This window comes from Polypterus senegalus, chromosome 4 (genome assembly GCF_016835505.1).
Source record: "Polypterus senegalus isolate Bchr_013 chromosome 4, ASM1683550v1, whole genome shotgun sequence".
Lineage (NCBI taxonomy): Eukaryota > Metazoa > Chordata > Cladistia > Polypteriformes > Polypteridae > Polypterus > Polypterus senegalus.
In genome coordinates this window covers 248,050,911-248,074,426 of record NC_053157.1, presented here as the reverse complement: position 1 = coordinate 248,074,426, position 23,516 = coordinate 248,050,911, and the positions used below count along the sequence as shown (strand labels likewise).

The window sequence follows — 23,516 nt, the reverse complement described above, 5'->3', positions numbered from 1 at the left end:
CACCTGCAAAAGCTCGTATCTCTCCCAAAATAGTTTACCCATGTGTCAAAACTAAATTCCTTTCCCATTTAAATAGTTAGTGCCCCAAAATGCATCGTCCCTTTGGCATCGTGTAAGCACTGCAAGTCAAAATGCCTAGATGTTTTGTCACTATGGCAGAGGTCTAGCCAACAGAATACAATTATGTATAAAACTGAAAAAAAAAGGATTTTACAGTAAGAGCAGCCTCCAAAGTTTGACATCAGACACACTGCACTCCTACTTCCAAGGAAATTGTAATCATTTTATTGACACACATAAAGTAACTTCCATACATTAGAGTACATAAAAATGTATACAGTATTCTGTACATGTACGAAATATAAACACAAACAAAAAACAAGAAAAATTATATCTAGCCTACAGTAGGGCTTACAGTAAATAAAGTTTCACAACTAAGGTAACTTTCACTGGTTGTTGTCGTCACCGTCCCTCTCCTGGCCACCATCCTCATCCTCCTGGCCATCCACGCTGCTCTCTGTTTGGCCATAGATTCTCATCCACATCGCAGCGGATATTTTCCCTGCGATGCAGCGAGGAAGAAACGGCGCAATGTCTCAACCATCCCCTACACTGATCCCCTGTAATGTCCTCACATGCAGCATCCATTGCATGGAGCAGGGATCTCTGGTCTTGAGCCTGATGTTCATAGACTTTCCACCTCCAAGCGGAAAAAAATTCCTCAATGGGATTAAGGAAAGGAGAGTATGGTGGTAGTAGCTCCATGAGCATCCTTGGATGGGTGGTGAACCAGGCCCTGATGAGCGGCCCACGGTGGAAATTTACATTGTCCCACACGATCACATAGTGTGGTAGGTGAGGCCCTTCGAGACCTCTCTCATTTTCTGGGACCAGATGTGTATAAAGACGGTCCAAGAAAATGAGGAGCTTTTGAGTGTTATATGGGCCTAAACTGGGGATGTGTGTGGCCACACCATTCTCAGATATGGCAGCACACATTGTTAAATTGCCCCTCGCTGGCCTGGGACATCCACCGTGGCCCGCTGACCAATGATGTTACTGCCACGTCTGCCCTTGGCCAGGTTGAAACCAGCCTCATCGACAAATACAAGGATGTGAGATGTTTCATTCCCTTCCAATGCCATTATTCTCTACAATAGAGTAAAAAATCAAATCAGTCATATAGAGGAGTCATACACAACAGAAATAGAAAATTACATGGGATTGTTCTATGTTCTCCTCCACAAGTTCAATATAGCCTGCTACTGGCCACTACTCCAGTGGTTCCAAACCTGGGGTACAGGCCTATGCAGAGGCACTGCAGGGAGTATTTGACACAAAGAGGGAGAAACACTGTTGCAGTTTTTAGGCAAAATGCTGTAGTCAGATAAAGCTGGATTCTAAAGGTAAAGAGGATACTGAAAACCAAACAAATTGGGAACCACTGCTTACTGTAATGTTACTATAATAGACAACCAATAACTGACTTACATGCACATACTGGTACCGCAGCTCTTTCACTCTGTCAGAATTCCTCTCAAATGGTACCCTGTAAATCTGCTTCATGGTCATCTGATGCTTCTTCAATACCCGGTCTATTGTGGAGATGCTGATAGAGTTGACATTTTGGAATATGGCATTGTCTTGAAGGATTGCATCACGGATCTGTCTCAAAGTGAGAGCATTATTTGCAATCACCATGTTACAGATCTCTTGTTCTTGTTGTTCATTGAGAAGTTTTCTTCTGCCACCCATGTGAGGTTGTCGTCCAATCCTAGACGTAGAAGTCAAAGGACAACACTGTATGACAATTGTAATGTATGCCGATTTGTTACAGAATGAGTTACTGTACTGTAACATCATATTGCAACATCACATTGAGGTAATATATTACAGTACTGTAGGCCTACACACACACACACGGAATGAAGAGTTTATACATGTCTTGCTTTACAGTATGCACAGTACTGTATACTGTAATGACTCCATCATTGACTGAGTACATACCTGTTTTCCCTCGAAAGGTTTGGATGATGGAGGAGACAGTAGAGCGAGGCACATTAGGCTGCACTCGGGCCCAGCCTCTGCCATTGTCAGGCGATGGTTAACCACATGGTCTACAATTGTGGCCCGAATCTCATCCGGGACAGCATGGTGTCTTCGTGCTCCTCGGCCTCTTCCCCCTATTCCACCACCACGCATCCTCACTCCTCCTCCTCCGCCTCTTCTTCTTCTTCCTCTTCCTCCTCCTCCTCTTCTTCTTCCTCGAGCAGGAGGTTGCCCTTCTTGATTTACTTGGTGAGGTACCTCCATGTTCAAATGGTACTGGCCCTAGCCAAGCTCTATATATACACGTTTGGCAGCATTCACAACAATAGACAGCACCTGTCAGGTAACTAAACAAACTGTTTGGTTGGTCATCTGAGATGTGGGAAACTCCTCCTTCGTTGGTCAAGTTCTAATTTCACCTGATTGTCAATTACTGTCATGAATTTATCAAATGTTCCAAGAAATTCATATATGGTGTTCATGGTATTATGTTCTTGACTAATTTTGACAATTGAACAGACTATTGTGCATATGATGACTTACACGATGAAATCATGCTGACATGTTTTGGAGAGAACAACCATTAGACTGAGAATCAACTAATCAGTTTAGATCAGCAAGATCTATTTATTTGGAAAATGTGCTAAATGTGGGCTTATTGTGCTAACTGCAGGCTACTTGTACTTAACCATTTGCAAAGATGCACTGAGACACTTGAGACATGTACTAAGGCATTTGCAATTTGATGAAATCAATGAGAAATGCCATTCTGTTGTGAACATTTGCAAGGTGGTTTGGAGATCTGTCCATGTTATTTTGAGAATGTCATCTCGGTTTCAAGAAATGAGCCAAACCAATCGAGAAAAACTGTAATAAATGGCTGTTTCACTCTGCTAGGAAGAGATATATTGTGAACAGCAGGGGGCACTCCAGCTCCCCAAACACCCAACACAAACAGGTATGGACACAGGTTAAAGGCAAAGAGTCTTTTATTGTGGGAAAACTCTTCTTCTATAAGGGTTTCCCACCACCACAGCCACAAGTATACTAACATCAATACTCTCTCTCTCTCTCTGTTTCTCTCTGCCTCCTCCATTCATCATACAGGATTTGCCCTCCTTCCTCCTGACTCTAGCCAACTGATGCAAGGCAGGCAGTCCCTTTTATTTTAGCTGCCCCAGAAGTGGTCTGTCAGCACTTTCATGTGAGGTGAAAACCCCATGATGCAGGGATTCCCCAATCCTGTACCTCCCCCTGTTGACCCCCAAGGGGCCCAACAGGGTTGTGTCCTGGGACTACAATACCCAGCAACCCCTGAGGGTACTCATGTGGGAATCTGAGGCTGGGCTCACTGCCATCTAGTGTCCTGGGAGAGATAAAGCCCTGTGTAATCTGTCTCCACCTGTCCTTCCATCCTAAGGGTGTCCTGGCTGGGTAAAGATGCAGACTGTCCTTCACAATATAAAGAAGTCTGAATAAAAGCAGCAGTTTACAGTGAGAGTGTGATATCACTCAGCTCGTCTTTGTCAACAGCACTACAAAAAATTACTAATAGAGAAAATGGATAAATCTTAATGGACAGACATTCTTCATGCATCTCACTGTGCTTGTTATTGTCAATCTGGTTCTCCTAATGGACTTTAACAATGAATACAACATGACCAGATGTTGTACCTGATAGAGTCAAAGGCAGGATGTCCCACTGGCTGATCTTCTCTAGACGCTTGTTCACACATGACATCTCCTTTAGGAGGTCCTCAGAAGAGAAATCGGCAGTGAAAGTCAAGCTGAGTGAGTCTTCATCATCAGGATGGACACAGTGTGATGACAAAGTCTGCATCAGGAGAGAAGAGTGGATGAGGAAAAATAAAAAGTAGAATTCATAGGAAGGACCTCCTCTCAAGTAATGATCAGCATGGTGAATAGAGAGTTTGGCTTTAGATAGATTACTTTTCATTCATTTATTGGTTATTTATAGGAGAATATTTCATCATAGTGGACCAAAGATGTCAGGTGTGTTGACTTTCAAAAAGATTTTCACACAGAAGTCCATAAAAGGTCAGTCATCAGACTGTAGATAAGTGGACTGAGGGGGCAGCAGACAGGCAGGTGAAGAACTGACTTAGCAGACAAAACAAGGCATTGGGCTCTTTAATGTACTGAGATGAAGTTAATTAGATAGATAGATAGATAGATAGATAGATAGATAGATAGATAGATAGATAGATAGATAGATAGATAGATAGATAGATAGATAGATAGATAGATAGATAGATAGATAGATAGATAGATAGCAGGATCAAATACAAAGAATAAAGCAGATACTCAACAATAGCCTGGAAACCATCCATCCATCCATCCATTTTCTAACCCGCTGAATCCGAACACAGGGTCACGGGGGTCTGCTGGAGCCAATCCCAGCCAACACAGGGCACAAGGCAGGAACCAATCCAGGGCAGGGTGCCAACCCACCGCAGGACACACACAAACACACCCACACACCAAGCACACACTAGGGCCAATTTAGAATCGCCAATCCACCTAACCTGCATGTCTTTGGATTGTGGGAGGAAACCAGAGCGCCCGGAGGAAACCCACGCAGACACGGGGAGAACATGCAAACTCCAAACCATTAAAGCAAAAAGCACAGCTATAAGAACACAAGAACTATACAAACTCACAGAGCACATTCACAATGAAACTGTGGGACAGCAGACTGGACTGTGGGGTTTGAGCTGTGAGGAAATGCTGAAGGATTTGAATGTCATCAGTTAAAGGATAGAGACATGAGGAGGTGACATGACAGGAGTGTTTAAAGATGTGAAGGAGTTGGTGTCTTCTTTTGTCAGGTGGGGTCATTTAAAATGACTCTTATTAAGAATACATTTCATACAAATTTGCTTCCTCAAACAAACAACTCCAGATTTACCTGACTATCATGTAATAAATATATAATTATTTATTTAAAGGAGCCTTTCAAGGCACACAAGTACACCTTAGAGAATACATTTATAACAACAGCCACAATATAAAATTGATAAAATATTACAATACAATAAAACCTAAATAAATAGAATAATAAAATTAAATTTAACTTTATCAACTAAAATTCATATCAAACTAAATAAGCCATCTTAAAAAGATGTGTTTTAAGGTGAGATTTAAAGATAGGGAGAGAGTCAATCCTTCTATATAAAAGCCGTCGGGATTGTCCTTACGTCCCGTGAGTACTACGCATGCGCGGAGTTTCACACGCCCGCCCCATTTTGCAATGCACGATGGGATTTGTAGTTTCGTTTTTCCAGGTAAAGGATGATTTTCTACTCCAGACTGTGCGATATCTTCTTCTTCTTTCTTTCTTACTATATAAAAGTGGCCGTGATTGTCCTTTCGTTCCATGAGTGGAAAGCGTAGCGGTATTCCGCTAATCACAGACTTACTACTTGCAGCTTGCGGTACGAAGCGACATGATGTGAGCAGAGTTCTGGTGCTCCCATCGTTTCCTTGCTTTTGTGCACGATGCGCTGGAAAAATAGACAAAATTATGTCTCTGGAAATAATTAATGTTGATGCCTCACCGCGTAGTAAATATCAGGGGGGTTGAAAAGGGCGACCTCAATTGGGCGCGGGAAATAAAGGCGTTCGTAGATAATTTACATAATAATTAGATAGATAATAATAGTAGATAATAATAAATAATAAAATATCTACGTGGCATTGCACATAATCTACAGCTTCAAGTGTAACACAACAATGAATAAGAGCAGAAAACAACAAAATATAGACAGCTTTAGAAATAGTTCGTTAGAAGTTCATGCATTAATTAATTGGATGTTTTAATATTCTTACTTTTGCCTTTTTATACGTTCAATCATTGCCTTTATCTAATTAATTTTCTGTAATAATTTTGCTGTGTTTGCCTTTATTCGCGGCTGCGTGCCCAATTGAGGTCGCCCTTTTGAAGCTCGCCTTTATTTACACGCGCCCTTATTGAAGGATACCACTGTGGTTAATGGGCACTTTGATGTTTTCATTCCCAACACTTACATGCCTGATATACACATGGAGCGCACACAAATTGAGGATTGTCTCGAGCAACAATCTGCTCTTAAGGTTGAAAGAAAGCGTGCTGCAGAACGTCAACACAAGCAAAAGTGGCGTAAATGTTTAACACAAGAACGTCGCAAAGAAACTCACCGTGCTGATCGTAAAAGGAAACAAAATTGCCGTCAAAACCTAACTCAAGAAGCTCGAGAGGAAACATGGCATGCTGAATGTGAAAGCAAACAAAACTACAGGCAAAACCTAAGTCAAGAAGCTTGGGAGAAAACGCGTGTAATAAATGAAAAACGTTCACAGGATCAACGCAACGAAATTAATGCTGCGAAAAGAGTTTGTAACAGGCCTGGACAAAGAATTGCTTTGGAGGACATGTCATGATGACATTCTTCAACATAGTTGTGGTATTTTTAATGAAAAATGTGTACATTGTGGCACAAAATTCTACTCATTAGAAAAAAATACTAGGAACGAATATACTATGTGTTGTAAGAACGGAAATGTTAAACTTCTGCCTCACAGGGAATGTCATTTATTCCAAAACCTGCTGACATGTATGCATTTAAACTCCAATAATTTTATGGCCAATATTCGATCTTATAATAGTTCAATTGCATTTGCATCTGTTGGCGCGAATTTGGCTACCCCTCCTGGACCCGGTCCATATTGTTTTAGAATTCATGGATCCATATACCATAGTGTGGGAACATTACATCCTGAAGGTGATGAAAACCGAGTATATGCACAATTGTATTTACTAGATCCAAGTTCGGCAGCAGACGCAAGGGTTACTAATAAAGAAAATCAAAATTGTCTTCCTGATTTGATGCGAGAACTGAGCGAGTTTATGGCTAATAATAATGATTTACCGAAACAATACAAACGTCTTTATCAAGTTGAACAAGAAGCTTTACTTGAAGCTCAAAATCGAAGCGAGGCACCTCCTGATATAAAAATGACAATCAGGTATGTTAAGAAATCTGATATAAGGAGGTACAATCCACAAATCGTTAACAAAGTGGCTATGATTTTCCAAAGTACAGATGGGGAACCACCTCACAATTGGGACATTTTGGTACATTTAAAATCAAATCAGGACAATCAGATTGTGCCCAAAACTCAAAGAATCAGTATATGTCACAGATTTTTAGAAGCAATGACATATCCGGTATTTTTTCCTATTGGTCAGGAAGGATGGCATCTTGATTTGAAAACTACTAATAATAAAGCACTCACACAAATGATGTACTTCGCTTACCAATTGCAAGTACGCGACACATTTAATCCGTTGCTTCATGGAGGTAAACTAACGCAAAAATATTTCGTGGACTCATATGTTAAGATGGAAGCCAATAGGCTTGAGTTCAATAGAAAACACCAAGAACAATTAAGGGTGTCCTCATATCAAAATTTGAGGCAGGAACTTAATTCAGAATACTTACAAGGCGATTTGTCTATCGGGCAAATGATCGTATTACCATCAACATTCCAAGGAAGCCCGAGAAAAATGCAGCAAAGTTATCAGGATGCTATGGCTATTGTACGAAAGTATGGCAAACCAGATCTACAGTAATCCCTCCTCGATCGTGGGGGTTGCGTTCCAAAACCCCCCGCGATAGACGAAAATCCGCGAAGTAGAAACCATATGTTTGTGTAGTTATTTTTATATTTTTTAAGCCCTTATAAACTCTCCCACACTGTTAACATTATTAGAGCCCTCTAGACAAGAAATAACACCCTTTAGTCAAAAGTTTAAACTGTCCTCCATGACAAGACAGAGATGAAAGTTCTTTCTCACAATTAAAAGAATGCAAATAGATCTTCTTCTCTTCAGGAGCAGAGAATTTCAGAGGAAGAGAGAGTGAGAGCGCTCGCAAAGAAAAGCAAACAATCAAAAAATAAATACTTGTGCTTTTAAGTTTGCCGCGGCATTTTTTAGAGGAGCGTTAGTATCTAAGTTCTAAGCAATCAGCCTCTGTGCAAACAGACCCTCTGCTCACATCTCCTCCATCAGGCACAGAGAACGTCAGAGCGAGAGAGCGAGATTAAAGCAACAATCAAAAAATCAATAGGTGTGCTGCTTTTGTGCTTTTAAATATGCCGAGCACCACAATAAAGCGGCATTTTTTTAGAGGAGCGTCAGTATCTTTTAAGCAAACAGCCCCTCCGTCAGGCGCAGAGAATGTCAGAGAGGGTGAGAGAGAGGCAGAGACAAGCAAACAATCAAGCTCCGCGCGGGATGCATATCTTATAGCATTGAGGAGTTTTAGTTAATATGTAATACATGCTCTGATTGGGTAGCTTCTAAGCCATCCGCCAATAGCGTCCCTTGTATGAAATCAACAGGGCAAACAAACTGAGGAAGCGTGTAGCATAAATTTAAAAACCCATTGTCTGCAGAAATCCGCGAACCAGCGAAAAATCTGTGATATATATTTAGATGTGCTTACATTTAAAATCCGCGATAGAGTGAAACCGCGAAAGTCGAAGCGCGATATAGCGAGGGATTACTGTTTTTATTACCATGACTTGCAATCCGAAATGGCCAGAAATTACAGAAAATCTTAATGGAACTCCAGTCCAATTTAGACCAGACTTGGTTGCACATGTTTTCAATATAAAACTTAAAGAACTCCTAAATGATTTATACAAAAAACATGTTTTAGGAAAAGTTATTGCAAACGTTCATACAATCGAATTTCAGAAAAGGGGGCTGCCACATGCTCATATTTTGTTAATATTAGATAGGGCATCGAAACTAGAAACTCCTGAGCTTATTAAAAAAGCAGTATGTGCAGAATTACCTCACTTAATTGAGAAACCCAGGTTATATGAAATCGTGACTAAAAACATGATTCATGGTCCCTGTGGAGCAGAATTTCCCAACGCTTCCTGCATGGCTAATATCAAAGGGTGCACAAAAAGTTTTCCAAAAGAGTTTCAACTACAAACGGACCCAGAAAAAAAAGGGTATCCACTTTATAGGCGGCGTGAAGGAGTATGCGCTGTTATAAACGACAGGACAGTTAACAATCATTTGATATAATCCTTACTTACTGCTCAAGTATAACTGTCACATAAATGTTGAAGTGTGTGCATCTATTCAAAGCGTAAAATATCTCTTCAAATACGTTTACAAACGACATGATTGCGCAAATGTGGACCTAACTGAGCGAATTGTCTGTGATGAGATCGAAACGTATCTGGACTCAAGATATGTCAGTTCTCCTGAAGCAGCATGGAGAATTTTTGGATTCCACATACATGAACGCAGTCATGCTATTGTCCGCCTCCAAGTACATTTACCAGAACAACAATCTGTCGTTATTAGACAAGGCAATACTGCAGAGGCATTCGAAAGGGCTAAAACCAAGGACACAACCTTAACTGCATGGTTTAAACTAAACCAAACAGATCCAAATGCAAATCAATATTTCTATTATGAAATACCTGAAAATGATGTGCTTAAAAAAAAAATGGTCAGGATTCGTGGGAGCCACGTCAGAAATGACACGATTCTGTTATAGGCCGAATGTACTCAGTCAGTATGAAAGACACGGAAAGGTATTTCCTACGGCTGCTCCTTTTACATGTATCAGGAGCCAAAAGTTTCGAAGACCTTAAAACTTGAGCAGACCAAATGTATGCAACTTTTCAAGAAGCTGCAAAAATCAGAGGCTTGACAGAAAATGCTGAAATCTGGAACGAAACTCTTACTGATGCAAGCTTGGTATGTATGCCTAAGCATCTTCGTGAGATATTTGCATATATATTAGTTTTCTGTTCTCCTGCAAATGCTACTGATTTATGGGTATTACATAAGGCAGCTCTAACTGAAGATTACACAAGACAACAAGGTCAGCAAAATGACCACCAAGATTGCCAAAATTGCAGGCCCTGTCATTTTGCACTCCGAGATATTGCCAAGATTCTCGATTCCTCAGGGAAAAAAATAACACATTACGGTTTGCCAATTCCTCCTGCTAATCTTCCGGAATCCGATATTCAACAATATGATCCTGACGTAGAAAGACAAAAGGCCGAAGCGATGGCCGCAATGTTCAATTCCGAGCAAAGAGCTGCTTTAATGTCATCATGAAGGCCATAGATGAAGGAGCAAATCCAAGATTATTTTTCATTGATGGCCCAGGTGGGAGTAGGAAAACATACTTATACACAACTTTAATAAGTACCTTACGAGGAAGATCTGAAACTGCGCATGCCTGTGCTTCTTCTGGCATTGCTGCTAATTTGCTTCCAAGTGGACGAACATATCATTCAATGTTTCGCTTAGGAATAAATATTTTAGACACAACAGTTTCTGCAATTACGCCTGCTAAGAAGTGGCAAAATCACTTAGAGAATCTAAATTAGTTGTGTAGGATGAATCCACTATGGCATCTTCACACGCATTAAATTCAGTGGATAGATTGATTCGGGATATAAATTCCAGTACGCACTTTCCTTTTGGCGGTAAAGTGTTTGTCCTTGGAGGAGACTTCAGTCAAACATTGCCGATTGTACCTCATGTCACCAGAACAGCCATTGTTGAAGCCTGTACAAAGTATAGCAAAACCTGGAAGAACTTTGAAATTGATCAAGAACAACCGATCGGTTGATAGAGAATTCAGTGATTGGTTATTAAAACTTGGAGAAGGAACGTTAACTAATGATGAAGTAGATGAAGAACTAATAGAAATACCACCAAGCATGCTGTGCAAAGGTGACATAGTATAGGAGATCTTTGGGGATAAACTTCATGTAGCAAATATCCCCAACTTGGTGAATTAACTCCAATCAACAAAGATTGTAATGAACTAAATGAGAAGGTACTGAATTTATTAGATGGTGAATGTGTTACATTCTTAAGCCATGACTCAATATTCGATGGCACGGATGAAGATAGTTCCAATTATCCAATAGAGTTTTTAAACAGTTTGAATCTTTCTGGAATTTCACTCCACAAATTGAAGAAAGGTACCATTGCAATTCTCATTCGAAATCTGAGGAGCGGTCTGTGTAATGGAACTCGACGAATTATTCGAGATTTACTGCCCAATATTTTAAAGGCAGAAGTGTTGACTGGCACTGCTAAAGGGGAAGTAGTATTTCTTCCTAGAATTATACTGGATACTACTGACGGATTGCCTGTTGTTCTTCGGAGAAGACAATTTCCAGTAAAGGTGGCATTTGCAATGACAATAAATAAATCGCAAGGACAAATTGCTGATAAAGTTGGAATATATCTTCCACGACCAGTATTCGGCCATGGTCAGCTCTGTGTAGCATTTTCAAGAGCACAGCGCTCTGAGGACGTAGTTGATCCATGTAGTGGACACTTCACAACAAGGAAAACTGATAGCAGGCAGTAATAGAGTTTTCACACCGAATATAGTATTCAAGGAAGTTTTCGAAATTGTATAGAAAATAAATTTCATCACAAAAATAACAGAAACTATGAGTATTAAAGTAATCCCGCTCAAATGCAATATAACCAAATTAATGACTTTGTATAAAATATCAAATTTATCTACATATTGAATTGCCTTAAGAAGTGGTCAACTTAAAAGTCGGTCGCCTTAAAAGGCGGGTCAGCCTAGTAATACAAATATCTTGTGAAAGAGAGTTCCAGAGGCGAGGGGCCACTTGGCTGAAATTTCTAAACCTCATGGTAGCCAGGTGAGCAGATAAGATAAATAGAGGAAGAAGATCTAAGGGTATGGGAAGGAATGGCGATGTGAGGAATATCATAAAGATAAGGAGGTTCAAGATTATGGAGGGTCTTGTAAGTAATTAGAAGAATCTTAAAATCAATGCGATATTTAATATGAAGGCAGTGAAGCTGCTGAAGGACTGGAGTGATGTGTTCAATGGAAGATGTTCTGGTAATAATATGAGCTGCAGCATTCTGAACCAACTGAAGTTGTAAAGGAGTCTGTGAGGAAGACCATTGAGGACAGACTTACAATAATCAATATGAGATGTGACCAGAGCATGAATGAGAATAGCATTACTGGTAGCTAAAAGAGATGGACATAAACAGCTGAGATGGAAATATGATGAGTTATAATATTAATATGCACCTCAAATTTTAAGGTGCTATCAAGAATGAAACTTAAGCTCTTAACCAAGAAGGAAGAAAAGATTAGAGAATTATCAATAGTCAATGAAATATTATCATATCTGTCCAAAACTAATTTAGTTCCTACCAGAAGAACCTCTGTTTTATCACTGTTTAATTTAAGAAAATTAGCAGACAGCCATGATTTAACTTCCTGCAGACAGTCAGAGAATGAAGAAGGTGGAAGAGTGGAATCAGGCTTAGTAAACAGATAGAGCTGGGGGTCATCATCATAACAGTGAAAGTGAATATCAGATTTCCTAAAGATACGACCAAGAGGCAGAAGATAAATAATAAATAGAAGGGGGTCCAAGACAGAGCCCTGGGGAACACCACTAACAACTGTGCAAACTTGGGATCTGAAATTGTTTAGTTGTACAAACTGTGTATGATCTGAGAGATATGATTTGAACCAGGCAAGTGGAGTTCCAATAATGCCAATCGATTTTAATCTCTCCAGGTGAATATCATGAGATATTGTATCGAAGGCAGGGCTCAGATCAAGGAGCACAAGTGTGGTCAACAGCAACAATTGGTGATTTTAACCAGGGCTGTTTCTGTACTGTGAAATGGACAAAAGCCGCACTGAAAATGTTCAAACAAATGATTGTCATTGAGGTGAGAGTGAACCTACATGGCAATAGTTTGTCAAGTGTTTTTTAAAGGAAAGTTTAATTTGAGATTTATGAATTATTTAGGTGGCATGGTGGCGCAGTGGTAGCGCTGCTGCCTCGCAGTTAGGAGACCCGGGTTCGCTACCCGGGTTCGCTTCCTGGGTCCTCCCTACGTGGAGTTTGCATGTTCTCCCCGTGTCTGCGTGGGTTTCCTCTGGGCACTCCGGTTTCCTCCCACAATCCAAAGACATGCAGGTTAGGTGGATTGCCGATTCTAAATTGGCCCTAGTGTGTGGTGGGTGTGTTTGTGTGTGTCCTGTGGTGGGTTGGCACCCTGTCCAGGATTGGTTCCTGCCTTGTGCCCTGTGTTGGCTGGGATTGGCTCCAGCAAACCCCCGTGACCCTGTATTCGGATTCAGTGGGTTGGAAAATGGATGGATGGATGAATTATTTAGGTTGTAGGGATCCACACCAAATTTCTTGAGAACTGGAGTTGTTACAGCTGTTTTAAGAGATAAAGAAACAGGACCAGAGATAAGGGAAGAGTGTATAATGTTAGTTATTAGAGAAAGAGAAATCAGTAGGAACTGGAGCCAGCTGACAGGTAGAGCACTTGGAATTTCTGTTAATATCAGATAATTCAATCACAGGAGATTAAAAATAGAAGGAAAAGATGAAGGGGGGAGGGGTCATAAAATGTTCCATGTACGGAGTTGACAAGAGAAGTCAACCGCTGGTGGATATTTCCAATTTTCATATTTAAAAAGGTCTTTAAAGAGTTATATTGATCAGTAAAATTGAGGTGGGAGGAAGTCAGGTGGCCATAGGGAATTGTTTGAAGGCTGCAGATAAAGGTTGGAATTTTGAGAGTTTTGTATAAATTGTGAAAATATTAGGCAAATATGAAATTGGACTGAATGGCCTGTTCTTGTCATTTGTTAAAACTCCTCAGATTCTTTGAATTTGACTCTAAAGTTTCTCAGGTCCCACACACCCCATCTGATCAGACTCTCTGTGAAGTGTTACACTCACCTGCAAGAAGTGGACATGGTCCTTGATCTCTGAAAGCTCCTTCAGCTCAGATTCTCTCCTCTTCAGCTCCTCGATGTCCTTCTTCAGTTGCTCCATGACTCCTTCAGCCTTCTCCATTTCTCTCTTTTCTTGTTCTCTGATCTTCTCAGCAAGTTTCTTGTGGGCTTCCTCAATGCACCGTATCAGAGCAGTGAAGCTCTTCTCATGTTCCTCCATCACTCTTTTCACAGACATCTGGTTAGATAAGAGAAAAATCTAAAATTGAGTCACCGAATTATTAAAAAAAACAGTCCTAAGACACTTTTGTTGGTATTCTGATGTAGTGATCGATAATTTGAATTAGGATAAGGGCCATAGCAGACCCTTGGTATTCTGGGTAGCAGCATCTTCTTAAAGCACCTGAAAGACCATATGGAATGTGCCGTATTAATAAGGCATCTCTGGAGGCCTCATGTATAAACGATGAGTGACCATGGTTGCGCCTTTGTCTCCATAAGAACATACTCGATCTCTGTTCTCCCTTTTTCTTATAGAGGGTCTTAATGAGCCTCTCCTGGGGCTTCATGTATAAACATGCAAATTTGCGTACTCCCGTTTTCCACGCTCAAATCAGGATGTATAAAAACTAAATTTAGCTAAAGCTACGCACATTTTCATGCCAGCTCAAACCCTGGCATACGCAAGTTCTCCACTCGGTTTTGCAAGCTTGCAGCACCCATTGTCAAAGCAGTGCTTTCTATGTGGTTTCCTTTTCTTTTTTAGATCCACATCCCTGATGCGGCTTTATAATACACTGAAAATAACCGCATTTTGTTTATTAATTTAAGGCATCTGATTGTAATTCACCTGTAACAATATAATGGTCCACAGAATAATCAACCTATTCCAAATACCATAGCTGCTTTAGCGTTGTTCGTCTCAATGCACCACTCATAGTATTTATATCACTGTATCTGAGCACGGAATCACGGCTCTACAGCATCTGAATGGAAAGAGAATTATCGGTATACCGAGGAAAACTTTCAACAAAATTATGCATCAAACCAAATAATAAAATTGGTTTGAGATTACCCTTGGATTTCTCTTACTGTTTAAACACAGTTAATAAGGCAATTACTAGGCTGAATTCTTTTTCAAGCTCCCCTATCCCCAGATAATATGGACAAATAAGCCATTCTGTCTCACAACTGTTAAGAATAAGGTAGCCCAATGAGGCAGTGCGCCACACTGCCAATATGAAATATTTCAAAAGAAGTACAAGTACCAGAACATGAACATACTACATGAACATGTGCAGCAAGGAAAAGTGATAGGATAGAATTACGCTCATGCAATTTGTTTTTATAGAATGGAAGCACAATCAGAACACTTTTTCTTTAAATCTTGCAAATTAAATTGCATGGCTTGACAACAGGTCACTGTTATATCACAAGGGTAATTTATGCTTGCTGGCATGACACTGGAAGGATAGATGGATAGAATAATTTAACCTGTACTACGAAGATATTTCAATGTTCCTTAAAAGTTTTGAAGAGTCAGAGTTCTAAGCTTAAAGATGGCTTAACATCTATTACAGAGCTAATTGTGTGGCGATTGGGTATTTGGAGAAAGAAGCTGAAGGACAGGAATTAGAGGTTAGTATGTTTGAAAGAGACAGTACTGCTGCCATAAATTATTTCATGAAAGGTTGCGGATGACGCAGCTAGCAAGTAGCATGAGGCATGATCAATCACTGCCTAATAACATGCTTTAACTGCTATCATCATGAAAATTATATCACATATACTTCTCAGTATTTAAATTATTCACATAGCTGTAATATCATGAATGAGGAAAAGAAAGCCCGTTTAATAGCACATAGTGATTCACACACATAGAGCACATAGAAGATCAAATACAAAACAAAGCATTTAATGTGCTATTTTAGTTACGATGAGACTAGTAAATTAAGCGATTTTAAGATGAAGTTTATGATGTTCTACTTTAATGACAAAATGAACTACGTGATTAAAGTGGAAATTTTGAGAACAAAGTTGACATTTCGTGCTATTTTCCCACTGTGTGCCCACTGTTTTTTTCTTTTCTGTACCCTAATAAGCTTTCATATGACACTCAGATGGTGAGCTACGACTCGCCTTTTCACCGAGACCTTGATATCTGACAACTTCTTTTTTATTTCAGGCACTGTGCTACTTTGTGAACTTGAGCTTTCGAGTTTCTCCAACACTCTCTGTCACTTGATCAACTTCCTTTTGTTGTTTATGCCACTGTTTAAACCAACAAGTAGTACTTTTTATTTGCCTCCACTTGGTATTCACTGAAATTCCTTTATTCCCCCTCCACACACTACCATGCTTTTGCCATTGCCTTTTCACAGAACAATGAGCTTAAGGGCTATTTATATTGATTTGCATATTTAAAGAGGCGTAATTATGGGGTAGGAGTTTGGGGAGTGGCACCAGTCACATGCACATGCGTTACTTTTCACAGTGACCGTGATTTATTGAGCAGAAGAATGTGGAAGTTGGCGAATGCACAGATTTATCCATCTGGATTTTTTTGTGCATACGCACATTTACGCTTTTGTCCTTATGCCATGTTATAATGTGAGTTCAATGCACTGTGTTATGCATGAGGCCCTTGGTCATCCTGGGATTGAGAGTTGAAAAGTAAGGAGAAGAAGAGGAATTGATATTGTGGAGAAAAGGTGATCTGTTGTAATTAGATTACATCAATTGTGTCTTTGCTTTTTAACCTTCTCCCAACTCTATTCAATTGTAATACTCAGAGTTGTGAGTCTTGCTGCATTTCTATTTCCTTTATTTAACTTTTCATTATTAATAATAACTGCCACTGTGACTTTTTTTTGTTTTCAGGACCTTGCAGAGCTGCACAATGACTCTGATATATTTGAAACAGTAGGCAGGGATGAGAAGCCCTAAAAGTAGTCATAGTCAAGGATTCAGGTGTTTTGGGAATTTAGATCAAGTTTGATCCAGATACAGAGAGTTGCCTTCTGGGTACACAGATAGAAAACCTTTGTGAATATCTGGATAGGTTCCTGGCCAGAGCAGTGAAGGATCCAAATGTCATCATCTAGCTGGTCTAGTTGTCATTATACAATTGAAATATGGAGATCAGACTGCCAGTTTGCCAGGGCAAAGAGTTGGGTGCAAAGCTAAGAAGCAGAACTTACAAAGTGGTCATCTCAGGATTTCCACCTGTGCACACACACACACACCAGTACACATGGAGTTAAATAGATTAGAAGGCTTAATGCACATCTCAAAATCAGAACATCAGCACCAATATTCTGTATAAGGTATTCTTAGGGGGAGTTAAGTCATCTTTAAGTAGTGGAATGAGAAACCTGAGGATAATAAGATGTCTGTGTCTGAATTCCTAATGACTTAAACATGAAATTCTGTCAGCAGTGAAATGCCATGAAGGACACAATAAACCATTTTCTCTCCTTCTCCATCTCCCTGTCCTCAGACGTCATTACCAGAAACTGTGACACCTCTATACTTTTTTTTCCTTACTTTCATGTGAAGTGTTATCTTAATTCCACTCACCTTCATCTGTTCTATTGTTCTCTTTGCCTCCTTCATTTTCTTCTCTTTCTTCTCGAGTCTCCTCTTGATTTCCCTCAGTGTCTCCTCCAGCTGTTTCTGTTTCGAAACACAAGAGGACACATGGGGGTCTCATCAGAATTCACTTCCACTTTTGGTGTCATTCTGAGTGCATACATTTGCAAAAAACATTTGTTTTACATTCCATGACATAACTTACTGTTTCTGTCACACTTGTCTTCACAATGTCACAGTAAATGACACACAAATATTTGATAAAATAAGTTTAATAATACAAAAGATTTGAAAGAAAGGTTTAGTTAACCAGTTCAATTCAAGATAGACTTCGGGCTTGAAGAGTGCGTCAAATAAAGGAGACAGTCTGACATCGGATTGATGACCAGGATATCAGATGTTCACTGGACTGTGCAGGATGAAGAAATGCTCACAGACACAGGAGAACTTGGACACATAACGGCTGCAAGTGTAGGACCTACAAGGCCATTTTGGAATTCAGACTTGTGAGAACTTTGTCAAGTGTTTGGTTATTTTTTGAAGTCAAGTGAGAAGACACAAGTAAGTATGAGGAGTACAGTTAAAAGTTAAATCTAAAGAGGAGTTTAATGAGCTCTGATAAATCTGGCAATAAAGTGATAACTCATGGTAATATTTAAAGAAAACATTATAATTGAAGTGTGTGAGAGCAAGGAGCAGACAAGGTGGAGACATTTTAAATATTTGGGTTCAACAGTCCAAACCAATGGAGGGAGTGGCAGAGAGCTGAAGAAGAGAGTGCAGGCAGGGTGAACTGGGTGAAGAAGAGTGTCTGGAGTGATTTGTGACAGAAGAGTATCTGCAAGTGTGAAAGAGAAGGTCTACAAGATGGTAGTGAGACCAGCTATGCTGTATGGTTTAGAGACGGTGGCACTGACCAGAAGACAAGAGGCAGAGCTGGAAGTGGCAGAGTTGAGGATGCTACAATTGTCACTTGGAGTAACGAGGGTATCCAGGGTTAGGAACGAGTATATCAGGGGGACAGCACAGGAATGACAAGTTGATGACCAAGTGAGAGAGATGAGATTGAGATGGTCTGAGCAGAGGAGAGATGAGGGGTACATCAGGGAAAGAATGATGAGGATGGAACTATCAGGCAAGAAGAAAAGAGCAAGGCCAAAGAGGAGGTTTATGGATGTGGTGAGGGAGGCAACGAAGGCAGTCGGTGTGGCAGAAAATGATGTGAAAGACAGGGAGAGATGGAGACGGATGATCTACTGAGGTGACTTCTAAATGGGAGCAGCTGAAAGACAATGAAGGTATAACTGATGCGGGTGGGTGTAGAACCGCACTGTATCAATGCATGATCCCTCTTCAGAGAAACTAGACAACATTTACACTTTTATTCTATAAATATGAAGGAAAGTGAAAGTAAAGAAAGTCAGATTTCAATAATGGTGGATTTCTTTATGGCTTGGAGGGCATGTGGCTTGGCTATTTTACAGAGAGACACAGATCAAGGTGTCATTGTCAATGTCACTGTAAGTGACAAAAGTAAGAGCAGGCTGGCAATTGTGTAAGAAAAGAGTAAAGATGGAGGAGCTAAGATTAGGAACAGAGGAGACAAGGTGGTCTAATCAGAAGTGCTGTCTGTGACACAAGCCACTCTTAGGAAGACTGGAGAGATTATAGAGGTAAACATGAAGATAAGATTTGCTTTAAGATTGAGGGGCACAGGGCAAAAAGGCATCAGGGTGATTTTTAGATCAGATGGCAGCTGCAGCCCCTGGCACAGGTTACATTGGAACACAGGGCACTGATGTATAGGGGGTCAGTCATTCACTAGGAGTTTAAGAAGTCCAGGGTTACACACTCATGAAGAGAAACAGGGATAAGCTGGGGTGGATATTAGTATATATATGCTTTAAAGAAATAATAATAATAATAATAATAATAATAATAATAATAATAATAATAATAATAAAGTAACACCTAGGAAAATCAATACAGTGATTAATGATGCTAATACAAAAAATAAACCATATAGAAAATACATAAGTATAATATGAACAAAAAATAGCACAATTTGTACATTTATATATATCTATCAAATTACAGAATAATATCAATGCAGTGATGAATGAGCCAATCAACTAAGAGACGTCACAAATCTTAAATTCTTTAAAGCAGTAAGCGTATGGGTGTTTATTCAGACAGACAAAAAGCTGAAATAAGACTGTAGAGCACGTTGAACAAGTCTTAACATAATAAGAAACGCCATTGGACTCTGGACTGAAGGACACTGATGAAGATGTGACAGATGGCGACCTGCACGTATCGGGTGAGTCACATTGGGCAGATCGGTCCGCTCACTTTACAGCTTTATCATTTGTATTAAGTCAACTGACTTCAAACATCAATTGTTTCAAAAATGCCAACGCGTTTCAAGGGCACAAAACTTTTTTTTCAGGGCAAGGAGCTCCTAAGTTTCTAACTAAATGAAATAGAATAAAGAATAAAATAGGAGGTGATGAGAACTAAACACTTGTTCATAAGAGGCAAACATCACAACCAAAATAACAATGTGTGACGTGGAAACTGAAATAATGAAATAAGAACAAAAAAAAGAGAGAAATCCAAATACCAGAGAATAACGTAATGAATATTGAGAAATGAACTGTGACGGGGGGCTCACCACGTAATTTGAACGGCCTCTAAAGCAGCACAGGAGGAAGACCTGACAACAGAATCAAACTCCTGACATATCGGGCGCTGACCGAGCTGACACGTTTAATCTGGTGCACTCATTCTCTGTGTATACTGAGAGGTTGGTTTGCGTTTTTTGTTGACTCCAAGAATTACTTTTACTCCTGAAGAGCATTTGATCATATGAGACTTAGTTCCATCAGATTTTTTTCCTCTGTTTGTTAAAGTGATAAAGTTCTGAGAGCTATAAAAGCCACTTCTAAAGATCAGCTGGAGAGCTTTAGCAGTAATAGGCTGGCAGTGTGAAATTTCTGGAAAAAACTTACAAATCGCAGGCAGAAGAGCTCCCAGGCCTCATCCTCCTCCATTTTAGCTAATCAGCTGAATGGGTTTTATTGCTGGGTTGACAAGGACGTGAGCCCCTGCTTGGACTCGGACCCTCTGTCTTCTATATCAACAGTCCCCCCTCTCCCTCTCACAACCATTTCAGTGTCACCCCCCTCAGACCCCCTTTCACTGAAGTACGATACTCCTTCTTCAACTTCCCTCCCCCAAGTCATTCCTCTCCACCCCACCCTGGAGGTTCAAAAACCTTTTTAGGAAACAGAATATCAGGAAAGCAGGTACTCGAGACACAAGTGATCAGAACACAATGAACCTCCGCTCAGTTTAATGAGAGCACTCAGCTCACTCGAATGTCCATGGATCACACTGTGTATCTCATCCTGGACTGTTTCATGTCTTCCACCCAGTCTCACCAGGATAGACTCCAGCTCCCTGCTGTCCTGTACAAGCACATTCAGACTCCTCAACATGAAGGAATAGATTTCTCTGCCAAACTACATTTACGTATCACTTAACTCCTTCATGTATTGAACTTCTATTAAACACTAAACTCCACTCACCTGTTTTTCTTCTCTTTCTGTCTCCAGCTCGACCTTTTCATGACTGTTGTGTTCAGTCATTCCACACATCAAGCAGATACATGTTTCATCAGTTTTACAAAACATCTCCAGACTTTTCTGATGTTTCTCACAGAGTTTCTCCTTCAGATTTCTGTCAGGATCAACCAGCTTGTGGTGCTTCAGGGCCGCTACTTCATAGTGAGGCTGCAGGTGAGTCTGACAGTAGGAGGCCGGACAGGTGAGACAGGACTTCACCGCTCTGAACTTCTTCCCAGTACAGAAATCACACTCCACATCTCCAGGGCCTGCATAATTCTTTGATGGAGGAGAACTGAGTGCCGTCTTCCTTAATCTCTTGATGACTTCATTCAGCAGAGTGTTTCTCTTCAGTTCAGGCCTCAGCATGAAGGTGTGTCTGCACTGAGGACAGCTGCACACTTGGCTCTGATCCCAGTAGTTGGTTAAGCACTTCAGACAGAAACTGTGACCACAATGCAGTGACACAGGGTCAGTCAGTGTGTCCAGACACACCGAGCAGGTGAACTCCTCCTTAAGTCCACACAACTGGGCTTCAGCCATTGTCAGTCTGAGGAGAGGCAGGCAGAGACAATCAGTCAGACAAACAAGGAAGTGACTTGTTAAGAAACGAAACTGAAAGTTTGTTTGTGGTCAGTGAGGAAGTGGAGGAGGAGGAGATTTAAGGTGAAAGCTGAGAGCTGACAGAAAGAACATCTGAGAAGACACTGAGGGTGAACAGTTAATGGGAGACAGGAGCTCAGAGTGTGAAGACGTACAGTGAGAGAAGAGATGACCTGTGTGGACGCTTTTTCTATAGTATCGTTTCTTGTGACTGAAGACAGAGAGATATAATTAAAGTTAGTAAAAAATATTTTATTAATACACACCAGGCAAGGGTAAAATGACAGAGAAGCACAGTCCTAGGACACCTGCCCTTCATCTGCCATACATAACATGGACCTTTGTTACAACATCCTCGTACATTTCTACAGACAACATCCTTGTGTATTTCTGCATAAAATTTTTCTAATTTCCCGAATTTCACTTGTGTCTCCTGTCCCTCCAACGGCCATCTCCCCTCACTTTGCTTATTCCACTTTTTGCATGCCTTCTTAAAATCTAATCCTGTCTTCTTTTTAATGAGCTTCTAGGGGACCCTTTTTTTTTTTTTTCCACCATTATGTGGAGCCTGGTGATCCTCCGAAAATAAACCTTCTAACATTCTGCCGATTGGCAGGCTTGCTGTTATGTATTCCCATTTTTCCCTTGCTTTTTCCTCCCGATTGCTGTGACAGAATTATTCCCTCTTGTCGCGTCCTATTCTCACTTCTGTCTTCAATGAACTACTTGTTTTTCTGAGTGTGCCACTCACCCGTTTCTAGTGTTCCCCTTAATATTCCCAGAAGTGGAATACCGAAGCTTTTCCTACGTTACTGTCACAGTGCTCGGCGAAAGCAAGTATTTATTTCCAGTATGTACTTGTTTCTTATTCCCCTTGTTTTATTAAACTGTTATTCCTCTATTCTATGCTCTATCCTCTGTCCAATAGATTTGTCCGGGTTTATGGGTGTGCCACACACCGGATCCCGTCCTAAATCCCCCTTTTTTAATTCCCAGAGGATAGCGTTCTATACTATCTTTCCCAACAGTAGTGACTTAAAACAAGGTATTTCTTTTCCGTTTACTATTCCCAGTCACTTTTTATATTCCACAGCAAGCCCGCCTCCAGCCTATCTTTTACGGAAACCCCCGACGGTACTTACCCCAGCCTGGGTGTTAGTCAGCTCTGTCAGGAAATCCTTCTCAGTCACCGTGGTTGTACCAGAAGGAGACCGGGGACTCCTCACGCAGGAGCCGTCTCAGGACATGGCAGTCCTAACTTTTATCGGAGCTGCTTACTCTGCTGCCGGTGTACACTGTAGCGGCAGTCTGCTTCAAGAAGACAGATCGCTGAGGTCTTCCCGTCCGAGGAGTCAGGCGGCCGTCTCCTGCCCCACGTCTGGGCGCCAAAAACTGTGGACACTTTTTCTATAGTGTCGTTTCTTGTGACTGAAGACAGAGATATAATTAAAGTTAGTAAAAAATCTTTTATTAATACACACCAGGCAAAGGTAAAATGACAGAGAAGCACAGTCCTAGGACACCTGCCCTTCATCTGCGCCGAGGGGTCGGTGTCCCAAATCTTTTATAGGGCAAAGCTTTGTCTTATGACTTTAGTTGCACAAGAATTTCAAAACATTACATCTTTACAACAATTTACTTGGATCAGCATTTACAACATTTTTAAAGTTCATCAGTTGGTCACTTGTGGTTTTTTGCCTGATAGGAGAAACAGGAAGTTACACTTGTCATGTGCACTATGGACAAGATAAGCCTGTGTGGCTTTTGTCACATACACCAGATTGATCAATACTGATTAACTTTTTATTATTTTTCCACACCTGTC

At 40.5% G+C, this 23,516-nt stretch overlaps 1 protein-coding gene across 1 annotated transcript in view; it reads right to left on the bottom strand.

The window, feature by feature from the left end:
* LOC120529016 (tripartite motif-containing protein 16-like) overlaps positions 1-21,893 on the bottom strand; it is a 32,880-nt gene extending 10,987 nt beyond the window's left edge. Inside the window, exons 1-4 of the mRNA XM_039753077.1 lie at positions 21,053-21,893; positions 17,451-17,546; positions 13,876-14,109; positions 3,724-3,883 (exon numbers count right to left, since the gene is read on the bottom strand). Coding sequence (XP_039609011.1) covers positions 3,724-3,883; positions 13,876-14,109; positions 17,451-17,546; positions 21,053-21,631 — 1,069 coding nt within the window. The 5' untranslated portion in view covers positions 21,632-21,893. The remainder of the gene's footprint in view (positions 1-3,723; positions 3,884-13,875; positions 14,110-17,450; positions 17,547-21,052) is intronic.
* Between the last annotated feature and the right edge of the window lie 1,623 nt (positions 21,894-23,516).